General features: G+C 49.3%; 1 protein-coding gene across 1 annotated transcript in view; it reads right to left on the bottom strand.

Annotated features, from left to right (window-relative positions):
* The window catches only part of LRGUK (leucine rich repeats and guanylate kinase domain containing), a gene marked incomplete at its 5' end in the record, with an annotated part of 69,872 nt that overhangs the window by 32,225 nt on the left and 20,471 nt on the right, over window positions 1–17,176 (bottom strand). Inside the window, 4 exons of the mRNA XM_056846732.1 lie at window positions 974–1,080; window positions 2,671–2,757; window positions 7,201–7,281; window positions 8,544–8,687. Of these exons, the coding sequence (XP_056702710.1) occupies window positions 974–1,080; window positions 2,671–2,757; window positions 7,201–7,281; window positions 8,544–8,687 (419 nt within the window). The remainder of the gene's footprint in view (window positions 1–973; window positions 1,081–2,670; window positions 2,758–7,200; window positions 7,282–8,543; window positions 8,688–17,176) is intronic.

Genomic DNA, 17,176 nt, shown 5'->3' with positions numbered 1-17,176 from the left:
CCATGGCTCTCCAGGGTCTCAGGTAGAGGCCTTTCACATCGCCTACCTGCCTGATCCCTTTAAGTGGAGATGCTGGGGATTGAACCTGGGACCTTCTGCATGCCAAGCAGAGGCTGTACCACTGAGCTACAGAGAGCAGCCCCATGTCACTGAGAGGCCGCGTGACTGTATAGTTCCACGAGGATGTGTTTTTTGCCTGACCAATGTCACGGTTGAAAGCAGGATTAAGAGAGAGGAGTTATGGGGCAGGCCTTCATGCTAAATTGGGCAACCACCCTTCCTTTTAGACTCCGCAAACTAGCATGTGAGGCACAAAGAAAGGGCTGGGTGGCCATTTTGTCTACCGGGGGGCGCCAGCAGTCTGAAGGGAGAGAGTTAAAGACCGAAGAAGCTGGCCATGCCGGGTGTTCGTCAACCTCTGGAGAGTTCTGAATCGTCTGCGGTTATCAATAAAGGGGTTTTTTTTTGGGGGGGGGAACACGTGAAGCTGCCTTATACTGAATCAGACCCTTGGTCCATCAAAGTCAGTATTGTCAGCAGCAGCTCTCCAGGGTCTCAGGCAGAGGTCTTTCACATCACCTACTTGCCTAGTCCCTTTAACTGGAGATGCCGGGGATTGAACCTGGGACCTTCTGAATGTTAGGCAGCTGCTCTACCCCTGAGCCACAGCCCCTCCCCTTTTTTGAAAGAGTACAAAGCACGACAGTTTGGTGTGAAAGGCCATCTGCTCCAACAGACTGTTTCAAAGGGATGGAGTGGTGGGCAATCTGTCTTGGAGCGTTGAGATGAACAGCCTAACTTCATTTCATAATCTGCTCAGCCAAGCAAGATTCGCCTAATTCCCCATCATGACAGCCAGGGCGGGTCTCCCTCGCCGGCTTTTGTCAGAAGAGCCAGCTTGGAAGGGTCAGGGAGAACAGCTTCACTCTTACTCCACCTGCAGGGTCGAGGGAGAGCCGAAAGGGAGGGCTACCTGTCATAGATCCGCTGGGGCTGCATCATGCTGTACAGGGTGTGGGTCATGTGGTCCTGGGCGGCCACCACCTCGGGAGGGGGGTCATACTTGTTCACAGCTGCAACCTGTGCCCGGTAATCACAGGGAAAGGGATTAATCCCGTCCGCGAATGCCCTCTGAATAGAAGCAGCCCAGCCGTATGGCAGGGTTGCCAAGCAGGAAATTCACAGCTACCGATGAACACACAAAGCTGCCTTCTACTGAATCAGACCCTTGGTCCATCAAAGTCAATACTGTCTACTCTGACTGGTAGCGGCTCTCCAGGGTCTCGGGCTGAGGTCTTTCACATCACCTAGTCCCTTTAACTGGAGATGCCGGGGATTGAACCTGGGACCTTCTGCATGCCAAGCAGATGCTCTACAAATTGAGCCACAGCCCCTCTCCATGGCTCTCCAGGGTCTCAGGCAGAGGCCTTTCACATCACCTATCTGCCTGGTCCCTTTAACTGGAGATGCCGGGGATTGAACCTGGGGCCTTCTGCATGCCAAGCAGAGGCTGTACCACTGAGCTACAGAGAGCAGCCCCATGTCACTGAGAGGCCCACGTGACTGTATAGTCCCACGAGGATGTGTTTTTTGCCTGACCAATGTCACAGTTGAAAGCAGGATTAAGAGAGAGGAGTTACGGGGCAGGCCTTCATGCCAAATTGGGCGACCACCCACATGGTGGTTGCGGTGTTGTCAGAGTCAGCAGCCCCGAGAGAAGGCAGAGGGGCACCTCTTCCGACCACAGAACCTGCCCTCCAAGGAGCCACTTTCTCCATCGGAACTGGCCTTTGTAGTCTAGAGAGCATTTGTGATTCCGGGAGTACTCCAGGCCCCACCTGGAGTTTGGCAACCCTATGCAACATCCTGTTTTTGGTGGCAGCTGAAGAGGTGCCTCAGGGAAGTCCACGTTCAAGGTCAAAAGGCAAGAGCCTTCTCCTGTTGTTTACCCGTAAGAGATAAGAAAGGCAATACTGGATCAGACCAAGGTCCATCAAGTCCAGCAGTCTGTTCACACAGGGGCCAACTAGGTGCCTCTAGGAAGCCCACAAGCAAGACGACTGCAGCAGCATTGTTCTGCCTGTGTTCCACAGCACCTCATATAATAGTAATGCTCCTCTGAACCTGGAGAGAATAGGTGTGCATCATGACTAGTATCCATTTTGACTAGTAGCCATGGATACCCCTCTCCTCCATGAACATGCCCACTCCCCTCTTAAAGCCTCAAAGTTGACGGCTGTGACTAGGTTTGCCAACTCCACATTGGGGAAATTCTTGATTTGGGGCAGGACCTGGGGAAGGTGAGCTTTGGCGAGGGGAGGGACCCCAGGCAGGGTATAATGCCATAGAATTCACCCTCCGGGGCAGCCATTTTCTCCAAAGGAACAGATTCCTGTCATCTGGAGACCAGTTGTAATTCTGGGAGATCTCCAGGCTCCACCCGGAGTTTGGCAAGCCCAGCTGGGACCTCACGGTAATTTGATGGAAAACAGACAGAACACAGCCTTCTCGCCCTCCCCCAGTTATCCAGGCACAAATCCCACTGAACACAATTAGACTGGTGCGATGCAGGACCGAAACACCGCCTCTCTCTTTGAGCTCCAAAAACACTGGAAATGAGCATGCATTCTCTGGCCTCACTGGCAGCGAACCAGCATAGGGGGCACTTGCCTTTTCTTCCACGGTGATTTTCTTGTGATCCAGCTCCGTAAGTCGGAGTAGCATGAAAATGACCAGAAGCCAATAATCGGTCTGTTGCTGACGAAAAGGAAAATAAAATTCATCTCAGTGTCATTGGCAGGGAAAATACTGAAATGTAGCTCCTCAAATCCCAAACCTGAGAGGCCGTTCTGTCATACTTTGTCACAGGATATTAGGAAAGCAGAAGACAGGCACTGAAAATTAGGAGAACAATCCATGCGAATTCATGGTTGGCCATCTTCTTCCTCCAGATGGGAGAAGGAAGAGAGCTGGAAACGCAGAGAGGAGGAGAAGCGGCTGCAAAAGCCTCCAGGAAAATGAAGCTCTCTTCTCATTATTCAAACTCCTTCTCGAGTTGCCCATCCCACTTTCACTTGCCTCTAAACTCTTGATGCCTTCCTTAGCTTTCTTCCCTTCTGCCTGTGACCTCCACCAAAAGAACCAACATGGTCTCTTTGAGCCACCCACAATTGAATCATCCTGCGGTAAAACTACCCTGCAGGCCCTTATTTAGACTTCAGGGAACCGGGGATTTATTGAGCTGCCCCTCTAGATCAGGGGTGTCAAACATACGGCCTGGGGGCCAAATCCAGCCCCTTGAGAGCTCTTATCTGGCCCGTGAGCCAGCTAGGGCAGCCAAACCCCCACTCTCAATCTGGGCTGGTGACCCCCCCCCCCAGTCAGTATCTGGCTGGCGAGCCCGCTGCAGGCTTGCCAGCCGAGGCAGCTACCTCCCCCAGTTCCAATCTAGGCTGGCAGAGTTGCCAGGTCCCTTTTTGCCACTGACGGGAGGTTTTTGGGGCAGAGCCTGAAGAGGACGGAGCTTGGGGAGGGGAGGGACTTGAATGCCATCGAGTCCAGTTTCCAAAGTGGCCTTTTTCTCCAGGGGAACTGATCTCCATTGGCCGGAGATCAGTTGTAATAGCAGGAGATCTCCAGGTATTACTTGGAGGTTGGCAACCCTAGCTGGTGAGCCCTCTGCAGATTCACCAGCCTAGGCAGCCATTCCCCCCGCTCTCGGTCTGGGCTGGCGAGGCAGGGCCCAGCCCGACCAGGTGTCATTTATGTCATATCCGGCCCTCATAACAAATGAATTCGACACCCCTGCTCTAGACCTCAAGGAGGAGTTCACCTCTCCAGCTTATCCCATTCACTCCCTTTCACAACTCAGATTTACGCTTTGCTATCACTGGGAAGGGCAGCCATGAAGAAGCTAGAAGAGGTTCTTAAGAGTAAGAAGGTGTCACTGGCCACCAAGAGCAAGTTAATTCATGCCATCGTATTCCCTATTACTATGTATGGGTGTGAAAGCTGGACATTGAAGAAAGCTGATAGGAAGAAAGTAGATTCCTTTGAAATGTGGAGTTGGAGGAGAGTGTTACAAAGCAAAGTGGAAGTTCCTCCTCACCCTCACAAATACCTGGTGTGCAGGGCCATTTCACCACATATCCCTCTTCCATTTTATCCTCCCAAAAACCCTGTGATGTTGGTAGGTTGAGGTCAGAGAGGGTGACGGGCCCAAGGTTAGCCATTGCGCTTCATGGCCAAGTGGGAATTCGAACCCTTGTCTTCTGAGCCCTGGTCTAACTCCAACAACTGCACTAATCTCTCTTTCTCTCCAATCCCCCTTCTGAAGATCTACCTTCTCCATGAAGCCTACCCAACAATAGAAAACAGACCCACCAATATAGAAAGAGACAGAGAGCAAATAAAATGGGGGCGGTGAATGGAATGATAAAACTCTGAGAAATAGAAGTCTGGAAGTCAGAAGTATAACTTTTGTAAGGAATGTTAATTAACTGTCAAAGAGGAAGCTACTATCTCATCAGCTTGACTGCAGGTCTCAGAAGTGAAAGACTTGCACTTTGCAGAGGAGACATCTCTGGCGGATTGGGCCCAGTGCCAACAACCAAGCAAGAAGAGACTGAAACCTGTAACCCTTCTTCCTCTGACCCCTCAAAATAATTTCAAAGAAGACCTAAAACTGTCAAAAACCGAGATGCCGGTGCCGTTCATCTTCCATGGCGTTCGGGACAAGTTATAAACATCTGTTGTGTTGGGTTGATACATGAGATTTTACTTGTCTTTAAAATGCCGCTGTTGTTGATGAATGGGACACTGTGGCTCGTTAATCAGGACAGACGCTTGAATAAGAAGCAAGTCCAGCGCACAAAAATTACATCCAGATTGCAAAAGGAGGGACACTAAAGCGAGCGCAAGCCTTTTTAGAAAGGGCAACTGCATGCAGCACTAACTTTTTTCCTTTTTTAAAAAAAATCATATTCATAAAAATACAAACATAAAATGCAATACAACATGACATACACAGCATAATATAGACATAGAACCTAAAATATCAAAAACAAGCAATTCTGGGTGAGCGTATAGAATTTTAGTATGTTAAGAACATAAGAAAAGCCCTGCTGGATCAGACCCAGGCCCATCAAGTCCAGCAGTCTGTTCACACAGTGGCCAACCAGGTGCTTCCAAGAAGCCCCCAAACAAGACGACTGCAGCAGCACCATCCTGCCTGTGTTCCACAGCACCTCATATATTAGGCATGCTCCTCTGATCCCGGAGATAATAGGTGTGCATCATGACTAGTATCCATTTTGACTAGCCATAAATACCCCTCTCCTCCATGAACTTGTCCACTCCCCTCTTAAAGCCTTCCAAGGTGGCAGCCCTCACCACATCCTGGGGCAGGGAGTTCCACAATTTAACTATGCATTGTGTGAAAAAATACTTCCTTTTATCTGCTTTGAATCTCTCACCCTCCAGCTTCAGCAGATGATCTTCCCTATGATCTTCCCTGTTCTAGCTTTATGACATTAAGTATGCTGCTTTTTATTGATTCTTCCATTCTCATAATGTTAGCAATATGCAATTACATAACAAAACCCACCTTATTGATTTTAACATTAACACTAACTTATTCGTAAACATTAATTACTCTTAATTACTTTTCCATTATAGATTTTTATCTAACCAGTTTCAATTGTATTTTTACATATTTTACGACACATATGAATAATACAATTTCCAATTTTGGGGGGAACTCTTCACTGGGTCTCTTGTTCGCTCGGTTTGTCAGTTTGGCCATCACAGCAAACACTGACCTTTTTCAATGCTCGATATGTAAACTGGGGATATGACTCTACTTATGATGTTCTACTTAGCCATGTGGCTATTAGGTTTACACTCTGTGAATGCTCAGGAGTTAAGCTCAAAGTGCCTTTACAGGAAGACTGGTCAGAAGTCTGAAGATCCAGATCCCCCCTCCCCCTTTTGCAATTCCTCCTAAAATTCAAAACTGCAGAGGTCAGCCAAACAGCTCTTCTTATAGCAATGGATGCAGGCAGGAAGTCCGAGAGGACCCAGTACATGGAGAGCCAGAGAATGCGTAAAAGCAATGGGGACGGCCCCATGGAACTGTCTAGGATTCTTGTCTCTTCTCTGTCTGGGAAATTTTCCCTGGAACGGGCTTAGCAAGCTTCTTGGGAAAGATGTTGTCACCTTTGGGCAGAGAATTCAGACATCTTTGAGGACTCAGGAGGACCACGGGCGCGTATCCTGAAAGGAGTTGGCTGGCAAGATGGTGGAGGAAGGACTCCACCATCTGATTCACCTTCCCTTTAGGGGAAGGAGATAAGAAAGCTGCTAAGAGAGAATCACTCCCTGCCAGGGACGATTTCGGAAAGAAATGGATCCAACCCCTACTTTCTGGCATGCCTTCGCGCTGGCCAAGTAGGCAAACCAGAAAGGACATACCACACAGAGATATTTTTTTGAGCATGAAGTAGAGTTTCCAGAGACTTACCTGGAGCATAGAGAGGCCTACTCCAGCGCTGCTAGCGATGTGGGGACGCTCTGGTATTCAGGCAGAAATTCTACAGTATAAGTCATTTTTACTGTAGAGTTTTTGCTCAAATATCAGAGCATCCTGCATTGCTGGTGACGCAATGACATCGCCATGTTGCCAGGCTAGGCCTCTCTTTGCTGCTGGTATGTCCCCCCACCAGTCTGACAATCCTGAGTAAAGACTTAGAATCATAGAATCATCGAGTTGGAAGGGACTACCAGGGTCATCTAGTCCAACCCCCTGCACAATGCAGGAAATTCACAACTACCTCCCCCACACACCCCAGTGACCCCTACTCCATGTCCAGAAGATGGCCAGGATGCCCTCCCTCTCATGATCTGCCTAAGGTTATAGAATCAGCATTGCTGACACATGGCCAAGTGTCCTCTGCTTAAAAACCTCCAGGGAAGGAGAGCTCACCACCTCCCAAGGAAGCCTGTTCCACTGAGGAACCACTTATAAAAGCTGACTTAAGCCGACATCCTGAACTCCGAGTCCTTCTTAGCCAAAGCCAATCCCAGCTTATTCCCTTGGGGGAAACGGAGTGTACCAACCCCACGGTTCGCAAAGCAGAGTGAGCCCCACCATTCCGAGAGAGCTCTGCGCTGTGGGCTGCAGCATTTTTGACTCTTGCTTACCTGCACTGGATTGTCTAACAAATTCAGAGTCCTGAGGAGGGGCAGAGCTTCGATGTATTCCAGCTCCCCCAGCTCACTGATCTAGTGGAGAGACAGAAAGACGATAATTAAAACCAATGATCAAGAAACCCTTTCAGGACCAGGAAACGGCCGAGTCAGTCGACGTAAAGCAGAGGAGAAGCTGCAGCCCCGCCCACACTGGGCACTCCCACCGTGTCGTGTTGCTCTGGTTGGCAGAGCTGCTGCCAAGAACCTTTTGAGGTCTAGAAGGTTCCACTCATGGGCTCTGCAGATGCTCAAGATCTCAACAATGTGATGCACAGAAACCACAATGGAGAAGAACATAAGAAAGGCCCTGCTGGATCAGACCCAGGCCCATCAAGTCCAGCAGTCTGTTCACACAGTGGCCAACCAGGTGCCTCTAGGAAGCCCCCAAACAAGATGACTGCAGCAGCATTGCCCTGCCTGTATTCTAAAGCACCTAATATAATAGAAGATATGCTGGCCGATAGGAGAGCAACTATTTATTTAGAACATTTTAACACTGCCTCTATGGGAACCTGCCAGAGGCATCTTACAAAATAAGAATGAAAACAAAACATTAAAAGGCATTAATTAAAAACCAGCATTAAAAAAACCTGCTAACATCTCAGAAGCTGGGGAGCGACCGTGGTATTAGCTGCGGTGTTGGGGGTGAAGCTTCATGAAGCTGCCGTTGGTCCATCAAGGTCAGTATTGTCTACTCAGACTGGCAGCGGCTCCCCAGGGTCTCTAGCTGAGGCCTTCCACATCACCTGCGGCTTGAACCTTTTAACTGGAAGTGCCAGGGATTGAACCTGGGACCTTCTGCATGCCGAGCAGATGCTCTGCCCCTAAGCCGCGGTCCCTCCCCAAGAGCTGAAGACACACGAAGCTTCCTTATACTGAATCAGACCCTTGGTCCATCAGGGTCAGTATTGTCTATTCAGACTGGCAGCAGCTCTCCAGGATTTCAGGCAGAGGTCTTTCCCATCACCTACTTGCCTGGTCCTTTAACTGGAGATGGCAGGGATTGAACCTGGGACCTTCTGCATGCAAAGCGGAGGCCCTTCCACAGGGCCATGTTCCTCCCTTATGAAGCTGCCTTATACTGAATTAGTAAATAAGAGAAGCTGCAGGATAAATTATGGAGCACGGAAGAAACTAGGCACAAATGAGAGGCTTCAGTATCCCTCGTCTGGGGAGGGGGGAGAGAAAGCAAACACCTACAAGGGCAAGTATGGCATGTCCCAAACGCTGTCCCACATTGAAACAGCCCCCCTTTGAGTCAGGAGTCCCATAGAGTCTGCTGCGCGAGATCTTACCTGGTTGTCCTCCAGATTGATCTCCTCCAGCAGGTTGTGGTCATCCAGACCCTCCAAAGTACTAATCCGATTGCCGGACAAGTCCAAGGTCCGCAGGGCTTTGAGCTCTTCCAAGCCCACCGCCTTTTCTATCAGGTTTGATTTCTACAAAATTAATGGAAAGTCATGGGAAGTGGAAACTGAACACAGGATCATCCCTTGACAAGTTGTTATTTCTTGGCCTGACGTCTCGCAGTTTGAAGAAGGGTTCACATGTGCGGATGCATCACGATATTTCTCTACACTTGGGCCTAGTTTAGACTTAGTCAGCGTGCTGTAGAGTTTAAGAGCGGTGGTTAGGAGCAGCGGACTCTAATCTGGTGAACCGGGTCTGATTCCCCACTCTTCCACATGAGCAGCGGACGCCAATCTGGTGAACCTGGCTTGATTCGGCTTCCAATCACCTTCCCTTCCCCTCCTTACAACAGACACCCTGGGAGGTACAAAGATATGTAATATGTCCCTTTGATCAGCCTCTGTACCAGAGGACTGGAGAATGGCCAATGTCACACCCATTTATAAAAAAGGTTCCAGGGGGGACCCAGGAAATTACAGGCCAGTTAGCTTAACGTCTGTTCCGGGTAAATTAGTGGAAAACATTATTAAAGATAGAATTGTCAAGCATATAGAAGAGCAAGGTCTGCTGGGCAAAACCCAACATGGCTTCTGTAAGGGGAGGTCCTGTCTCACTAACCTATTAGAGTTTTTTGAAAGCGTCAGTAAGCATGTGGACAGGAATGAGCCTGTGGATACTGTGTATTTGGATTTCCAACAAGCTTTTGACGAAGTCCCCCACCAAAGACTGCTAAGCAAACTTCATAGTCATGGGATAAGAGGACAAGTCTTCTTATGGATTGAGAGCTGGCTGAAAAATAGGAAGCAGAGAGTAGGAATCAATGGTCAGTTCTCCCAATGGCGAGATGTGAGCACTGGGGTGCCTCAGGGATCTGTGTTGGGACCGGAGCTTTTCAACCTGTTCATCAATGACCTGGAGTTGGGGTTAAACAGTGAAGTAGCCAAGTTTGCAGATGACACCAAATTATTTAGGGTGGTTAAAACAAAATCGGACTGTGAAGAGCTCCAGAAAGTTCTCTGTATACTGGAAGAATGGGCATTAAAATGGCAAATGAGATTCAATGTGAGTAAGTGTAAAGTGATGCATATTGGGACAAAAAATCCCAACTTCACATATACACTGATGGGATCTGTGCTGGCAGCGACAGACCAAGAAAGGGATCTCGGGGTAGTAGTGGAGAGCTCAATGAAGATGTCAACCCAGTGTGCGGCTGCTGTAAAAAAGGCAAATTCCATGCTGGCTATAATTAGACGAGGAATAGAGAATAAAACTGCTGATATCATACTGCCCTTGTACAAATCTATGGAGAGACCACACTTGGAATACTGTGTACAGTTCTGGTCACCACACCTAAAAAAGGATATTACAGAGCTTGAGAAGGTGCAGAAAAGAGCAACCAAAATGATTAGGGCACTAGAGCGAATGTCCTATGGGGAGCGGTTAAGACGCTTAGGGCTGTTTAGCTTGGAAAGAAGGTGGCTGAGGGGAGACATGATAGAGGTCTATAAAATTATGCATGGTTTGGAGAGAGTGGACAGGGAGAAATTTTTCTCCCTCTCCCATAATACTAGAACACGGGGTCATCTGCTAAAGCTGGAGGGTGAGAGATTCAAGACAGATAAAAGGAAGTAATTTTTCACACAACGCATAGTTAAATTGTGGAACTCCCTGCCCCAGGATGTGGTGATGGCTGCCAGCTTGGAGGGCTTTAAGAGGGGAGTGGACATATTCATGGAGGAGAGGGGTATTCATGGCTGTTAGTTAGAATGGATTCTAGTCATGCTGCATACCTATTCTCTCTAGTATCAGAGGAGCATGCCTATTATTTTGGGTGCGGTGGAACACAGGCAGGATGGTGCTGCTGCACTCGTCTTGTTAGTGGCTTCCTAGAGGCACCTGGTTGGCCACTGTGTGAACAGACTGCTGGACTTGATGGGCCTTCGTCTGATCCAGCGGGGCCTTTCCTATGTTCTTATGTTCTAGGTAGGTGGGGCTGAGAGAGCTCCAAGAGAGCTGTGACTAGCCCAAGATCACCCAGCTGGCTTCATGTGTAGGGGTGGGGAAACAAATCCAGTTCACCAGGTTAGAGTCCGCTCATGTGGGGGAGTGGGGAAACAAACCCGGTTCTCCAGATCAGAGTCCACTGCTCCAAACCCCCACTCTTAACCACTACACCACGCTGGTGTGAATCCCATCACCAATCTTTCTGGAGTGATTCTCTGCGTAAGGGACTGGAAAGGGATGAGGCTGCTACACATAATGGATGATGGGAGAAGTCAGAGGTTCCAGCCTCCCTCCCCCTCTGGCCAGCATCTGCCCATGAGCGGCAGCCCCATCTCTGCACTCAGTTGCTCCAGAGGAGGCCAGCAGGGGAGGGCCGCTCCCAGGCATCGCTGAGGCAGGAAGCCCAGCCAGAGGCTGTGGGGAAGTCATACAGTTCTGCGCTAAGCATGCTAGGATTCTGCGATTGAAATAAGTTGTATGTAGGGTGCTGATTCTGTGCTGGACTTATGGGATTTTTAAAAAAATCATTTATTTATTTACTTCATTTAGAGTCCACTTTTCTTGCTGAGACTTGATGCAGATTACAAAATTTTAAAAATATATGGAGCAGGCTGCATATTTCCTTTGTAACTTCACAACCAAAAGGGCTATGGGCTTTCTTCTTTTAAAAAATGAAAGCTGGGAACCAGTACATTGCTGTAATCATCATTATAACATCACTGAAGAAGAAGAGGAAGAAGAAGAGGATGAGTTGATTTTTATACCCCGATATTCTCTACTATTAAGGAGTCTCAAACTGGTTTTACAATCACCTTCCCCTCTCCACAACCGACACCATGTGAGGTAGGTGGGGCTGAGAGAGTATGACTCGCCCAAGGTCACCCAGTAGGTTTCAGGTGCAGGAGTGGGGAAACCAACCTGGTTCTCCAGATTAGAGTCCGCCGTTCTTAACCACTACACCATGCTGGCTCTCTGACAGAGAGAAACAACTGGCAGAGGGGGGAGGGGGACCAGGGAGCAAGAGAAACCCCACCCCTCACCCTGTTCTGAGGCACTTCCTGGGGCAGGACTTATAAAAGAGCACCAGGGAGGGCGCTGCAGCTCTGGACTCCATCCCGGCTCCGTCAGAGCCTGACAGCATCCTATGGAATTTAATGCAGGAACAACTCTTATTATGGGTTGGCGTTTTGCTTCTTGCTACTTTCGGTTGCTATTTGGTGTTCTCTCCAGCAGCAAGGCGGCAGGGCTCTTTTTTCCGGGCACACACAAGCACCCCTGCCACGCGACCAAGACACTTCATGCATCCGACGAAGCAGGTGCGGGCTCTGAAAAGCTTATCTCACCGTACATGTTAGTTTCAAAGGCTCTGCTCCAGCGAGTCCATCAGAAAGGGGCTCGGATACAAAAGAGACCAAGTGAAGTTTGAACACTCAGCAGTTTGGAGAGCGGTTCAGCGACTGCTTAGCTGGAACACCTCAAAAATGGGGAGCGGGCATTTCCCCCCAAATACTGCCATTGTCATTATGTTACATACATAATGACAATGCAAGTATGTTGGGAGGAAATTATTATGTAAATAATATTTACATTTTTATGTAAATACTATTTACATAAGGGAGAGGGGGCATTTCCCCCAAATACTTTCATCATTATTATGTAAATATAATTTACTTTACTCAATTGGGTTAAATTTTTACAATGAGCAAGGGCCCAAAATCTCGGTTTTGTCTGACTATTTAGGCCAGGGGTGGGGAACCTTTTTCCTGCCAAGGGCCATTTGCACATTTATGACATCATTCAGGGGCCATACCAGGTGTAGATCTCCCGGTGGGGGGGGGGGGAAGAGGCTAGGGTTGCCAGGTCTCTAGCCACCACCTGGAGGTTGGCAACCCCAGGGGAGGCCACACAGAGAAGACCTGCAGGGTGCCCCCACTCCCCCCTCCCAGGCGGAAGGGCAGCCAGCAGTGGGCCCGAGCAAACGAGGTGCCAGGGGGGCGCAGCCCACAGTCGATCGGCAAGGGAGGAAGGAAAACAGAGAAAGAGGAAAAGGGAGGGAGGGAGAAAGGGAGAAAGAAATGGGAAGAAAGGGAGAAAGAAAGAAAAGGATGGAGGGAGACAAAGAAAAAGATGGAGGGAGACAAAGAAAGAGACAGAAAAAGAGGGAGAAAGAGAGGGAGAGAAAGGAGAAAGAGTGACAGAAAAAGAGGAAGAAAAGAGAGAAAAGCCTCCACACACACACACACACACACACCCGCGCATGCTGGCCCCGTGCGACTGGGCCCCAGTCTCCATGCCCTCTCCTCCCCAGAGACCACAAAAGGCCCCCCCCCGAAGCCCGATCGGCTCCTGCATGCATGCTCTGCCGCCGGGAGCCGCCAGCCTCTTTCCCCCTCCCTCTCGCTGCTCAACAGCCGACAGTCGGCGAGAGGAGGTCCAAAGGGCGCCGCAGCGCCGCTGTAAGCCAGGAACACCCTCTGGGAGGGCCGCCCTGTGCCCCACCTCTGCAGCAGGGCCCCGGAGCTCCGGAGGGCCACAAAAAATGTCCTCGGGGGCCGCATACGGCCCCCGGGCCTGAGGTTCCCCACCCCTGATTTAGGCGAACAGGAAGAAGAGGAGGAGGAGGAGAGGAAGAGACAAGGAGGAGGAGCAGCAGAAGAGGAGGAGGAGGAGAAGAAGAAGAGCAGAAGAGGAGGAAGAGAAGAAGAGGAGCAGAAGAGAAGGTGAAGAGGAGGAGGAGAAGAGAAGGAGAGAAGTTAGTTTTTATACCCTGCTTTTTCTCTACCTTTTAGGAGTCTCAAAGCAGCTTACAATTGCCTTGCCTTCCCCTCCCCACAACAGACACCCTGTGAGGTAGGTAAGGCTGAGAGATATTGTCGAAGGCTTTCACGGTCAGAGATCATTGGTTCTTGTAGGTTATCCGGGCTGTGTGACTGTGGTCTTGGTATTTTCTTTCCTGACGTTTCGCCAGCAGCTGTGGCAGGCATCTTCAGAGGAGTAACACTGAAGAACAATGTCCTCTGAAGATGCCTGCAACAGCTGCTGGCGAAACGTCAGGAAAGAAAATACCAAGCTGAGAGAATTTGGAGAGAACAGGGACTGGCCCAAGGTCACCATTGGAAGGGTGCAGATAGGATGAAAACCCTCTCCCATGGGGCAATCTCATCCCCTGGTACAAGAACAAAAGAAGCGCGGCTTCTGCTCTGCATTTTATGCGGCACTTTTGAGTCTCCAAAGGACATAATTTGCCAGTTTGGATGCAGCAACCGTCCACAGTTTGCATTAAATATAAAGACTTGCTCAGTTCCAAGCACGCAAAGGGAAGGGGAGTTGAAGAAACACAGGGCTTGGCATTACATCCGAACCAACCGACTACCCAATGAACCAACCGACTACCCAACTACCCGACGTAACAAGGGCAAGATTCAAACCAGGGATGTCTCGATGTCACTCTGCCGGCTTGCACAAATTAAAACCCCACAGCCTCAACTCCATACGCAACACAAACGTTTCCAGACAGAAAACAGGTTGTGGAAAGTCAAGATTTCCCCCCATCTTTTTCACAGATGGATGCTAGCAGGGTGCCAAAGGTGTCACTACTAAACAACTCAGTGGAAATTGTTTTTATTTGGAAGATGGGAAGGCTTGGCAGCCTATGTCTGCATACTGTAATTCAGTTAATTTATTTTAAGATTTAAGTTAGATCATGAGTCACATTCTCTGCTCTCCTTTTGATTCTTTACTCACTCAGACACATATCAGCTAATTTGAATCCAGTGTGTGAATCTCTGGCATAACATAAGAATGGAAAGAGACTCTCTTTATGCCCAACATCCTATCCCACAGATTCTTTAATCTTCCTTAATGGGGAGGGGCTGTGGCTCAGCGGCAGAGTATCTGCTTGGCAGGCAGAAGGTCCCAGGTTCAATCCCTGGCATCTCCCGTTAAAGGGATTAGGCAAGTAGGTGATATGAAAGACCTCTGCCTGAAAGGTCCATTGCCTTCTTCTGTGCAGCAACCCTGAAATTCCTTGGTGGTCTCCCAGCCAAGTACTAGCAGGGCTGACCTTGCTAAGTTTCCAAGAGCTGATGAGATCGGGCAAGCCTGGACCACCCAGGTTGGGGCTTTGCGTGATTACACATAATATATTATCTAGGACTCCAACTCTGATGATGCCACTCTTTTGTGGAGCAGAAGAAAAGGGGCAGGAGAAAGTAGGGCTTGTACCAGGAGTGGGCATGGTTGGGTATCTCCTGCGGCCCTCATCCTGGCAAATGGCTTACTGCTGACCATGGATGCTTGATCCTCTAGGGTAATCTCCCATTTCCTCAAAGGGATGCAGAGGAAAAGAAGCAGTGACTCCATCTGTCTGCCTTTATCCCTGCTAACACCATAAGAACATCAGAACAGCCCAGCTGGATTGGACCAGTGGTCCATCTAGTCCTGCATCCCATCTCGTACAGTGGCCAACCAGTTCTTCTGGGGATCCAACAACAGGGCATAGAGGCCAAGGCGTTCATAAGAATATCCCTGCTGGATCAGACTGGTGGTCCATCTACTCCAGCAACCTGTCCCTCACACAGTGGCCAACCAGTTCCTCTGGAGATCCAGCATCAGGGCACAGAGGCCAAGGCCTTCCCCTGATGTTGCCTCCTGGCCCTGGGATTCAGAGGTTGACTGCCTCTGTATGTGGAGGTTCCCTTTAGTCACAACAGCTAGCAGCCACTGATACACATCTCCTCCATGAATCTGTCTAATCCTCCTTTAAAGCCATCAATGCCTGTGGCCATCGCTACATCCTCTGGCAGTAAATTCCACATTTTAATCACTTGCTGTGTAAAGATTTAATTCCAACCCCAGAAAGGCAGACAGAGAGAAACAGAGACAAGTGGGTGGCATAGAGGGAGGTGCGGTTGTGTACTTCTTCCCCAGTAACCCCCACAACGTAGAGATCATCCTGGTAGCAGGGGAGCAGTTATGGACAGAAGAAGAAGAGTTGGGTTTTTATATGCCGACTTTCTCTACCACTTAAGGGAGAATCAAACCGGTTTACAATCGCTTTCCCTTCCCCTCGCCACAACAATCACCCTGTCAGGTAAGTGGGACTGAGAAAGTGTGACTAACCCAAGGTCACCCAGCTGGCTTCATGTGGTGGAGTGCGGAAACCAACCCGGTTCACCAGATTAGCCTCCGCCGCTCATGTGGAGGAGTGGAGAATCGAACCAGGATCTCCAGATCAGAATCCACCGCTCCAAACCACTGCTCCTAACCACTACACCACGCTGGCACAAGATCTAAGAACAAAGATGCAGTTTGTACAGAACTTAACAGAGCAGACGGTGCTCAGCAGAAGTAGGAGGTTATTACTGCGGCTCCAAGCTGTAGTCACCCCCTCCTGGGTCACTGTCAACCCTAAACTGGCCAGAAGACTGGCTCAAGGGGCCCCAGCTTCCAGCTTAGATCATGTGCAGCTCAATCCCGGCAAAAAAGCGCCACTGGGAGCAGCGACGCTGTGAAGACGTTTGTTATTATCAGTGCAGAAAAGCCAGCCCCTCTGGCCATAGGTAATGCTAACCTTGCTTGACGCCTTTCTCTTTCATTCCCTGCAGAAATCTTTGGGACCTTCATATCCGACTAATAAATATTTAGGGAGAAGACATGTCAAGGAGAAGGTGGGGAGGGCTTTTTTGCAGCTTTTTGCCCTTGACATTTTCTCCCAGCTTTTAAATTGTTAATCATTCCATTACAGGCAAGGTGGCTTCCTCCTTCTCAGCCCGCTCCTTGTAAATCTGTTGCTTTGACAACTCGCCACTGGGTGGCACCTTGGCCAAGAGGGGCTCAAAATATCCACAGGAAAGAAGGTGGTTAAGGGGAGACGTGATAGAGGTCTACAAAATTATGCATGGTATGGAGAGAGTGGACAGGGAGAAGCTTTTCTCCCTCTCTCATAATACTAGAACGTGGGGTCATTGGCTGAAGCTGAAGGGTGAGAGATTCCAAACAGATAAGAGGAAGTCTTTTTTCACACAACACATAGATAAATTGTGGAACTCCCTGCCCCAGGATGTGGTGATAGCTGCCAAGTTGGAAGGCTTTAAGAGGGGAGTGGACATGTTCATGGAGGAGAGGGCTATCCATGGCTACTAGTCAAAATGAATACTAGTCATGATGCATACCCATTCTCTCCAGTAGCAGAGGAGCATGCCTATTATATTAGGTGCTGTGGCGCACAGGCAGGACAATGCTGCTGCAGCTGTCTTGTTTGGGGGCTTCCTAGAGGCACCTGGTTGGCCGCTGTGTGAACAGACTGCTGGACTTGATGGGCCTGGGTCTGATCCAGCAGGGCCTTTCTTATGTTCTTATGAGAAGAGCAAAAAAAAAAAAAAAAAGATCCAGCTTGGCAGGTGAAGATATTTTTGTTTTGTTTGGCATTTCCTTGCCAAGCGGGCACAGGCTGCTTTTTGGGTAATCTAATTACATGGGATCAGCCAGAGATCTGCCTGCCTATTTGAGCATG

This window comes from Euleptes europaea, chromosome 3 (genome assembly GCF_029931775.1).
Source record: "Euleptes europaea isolate rEulEur1 chromosome 3, rEulEur1.hap1, whole genome shotgun sequence".
Lineage (NCBI taxonomy): Eukaryota > Metazoa > Chordata > Lepidosauria > Squamata > Sphaerodactylidae > Euleptes > Euleptes europaea.
The sequence above is the reverse complement of the archived record's forward strand: the minus strand, read 5'-3'. Positions and strand labels throughout refer to the sequence as shown.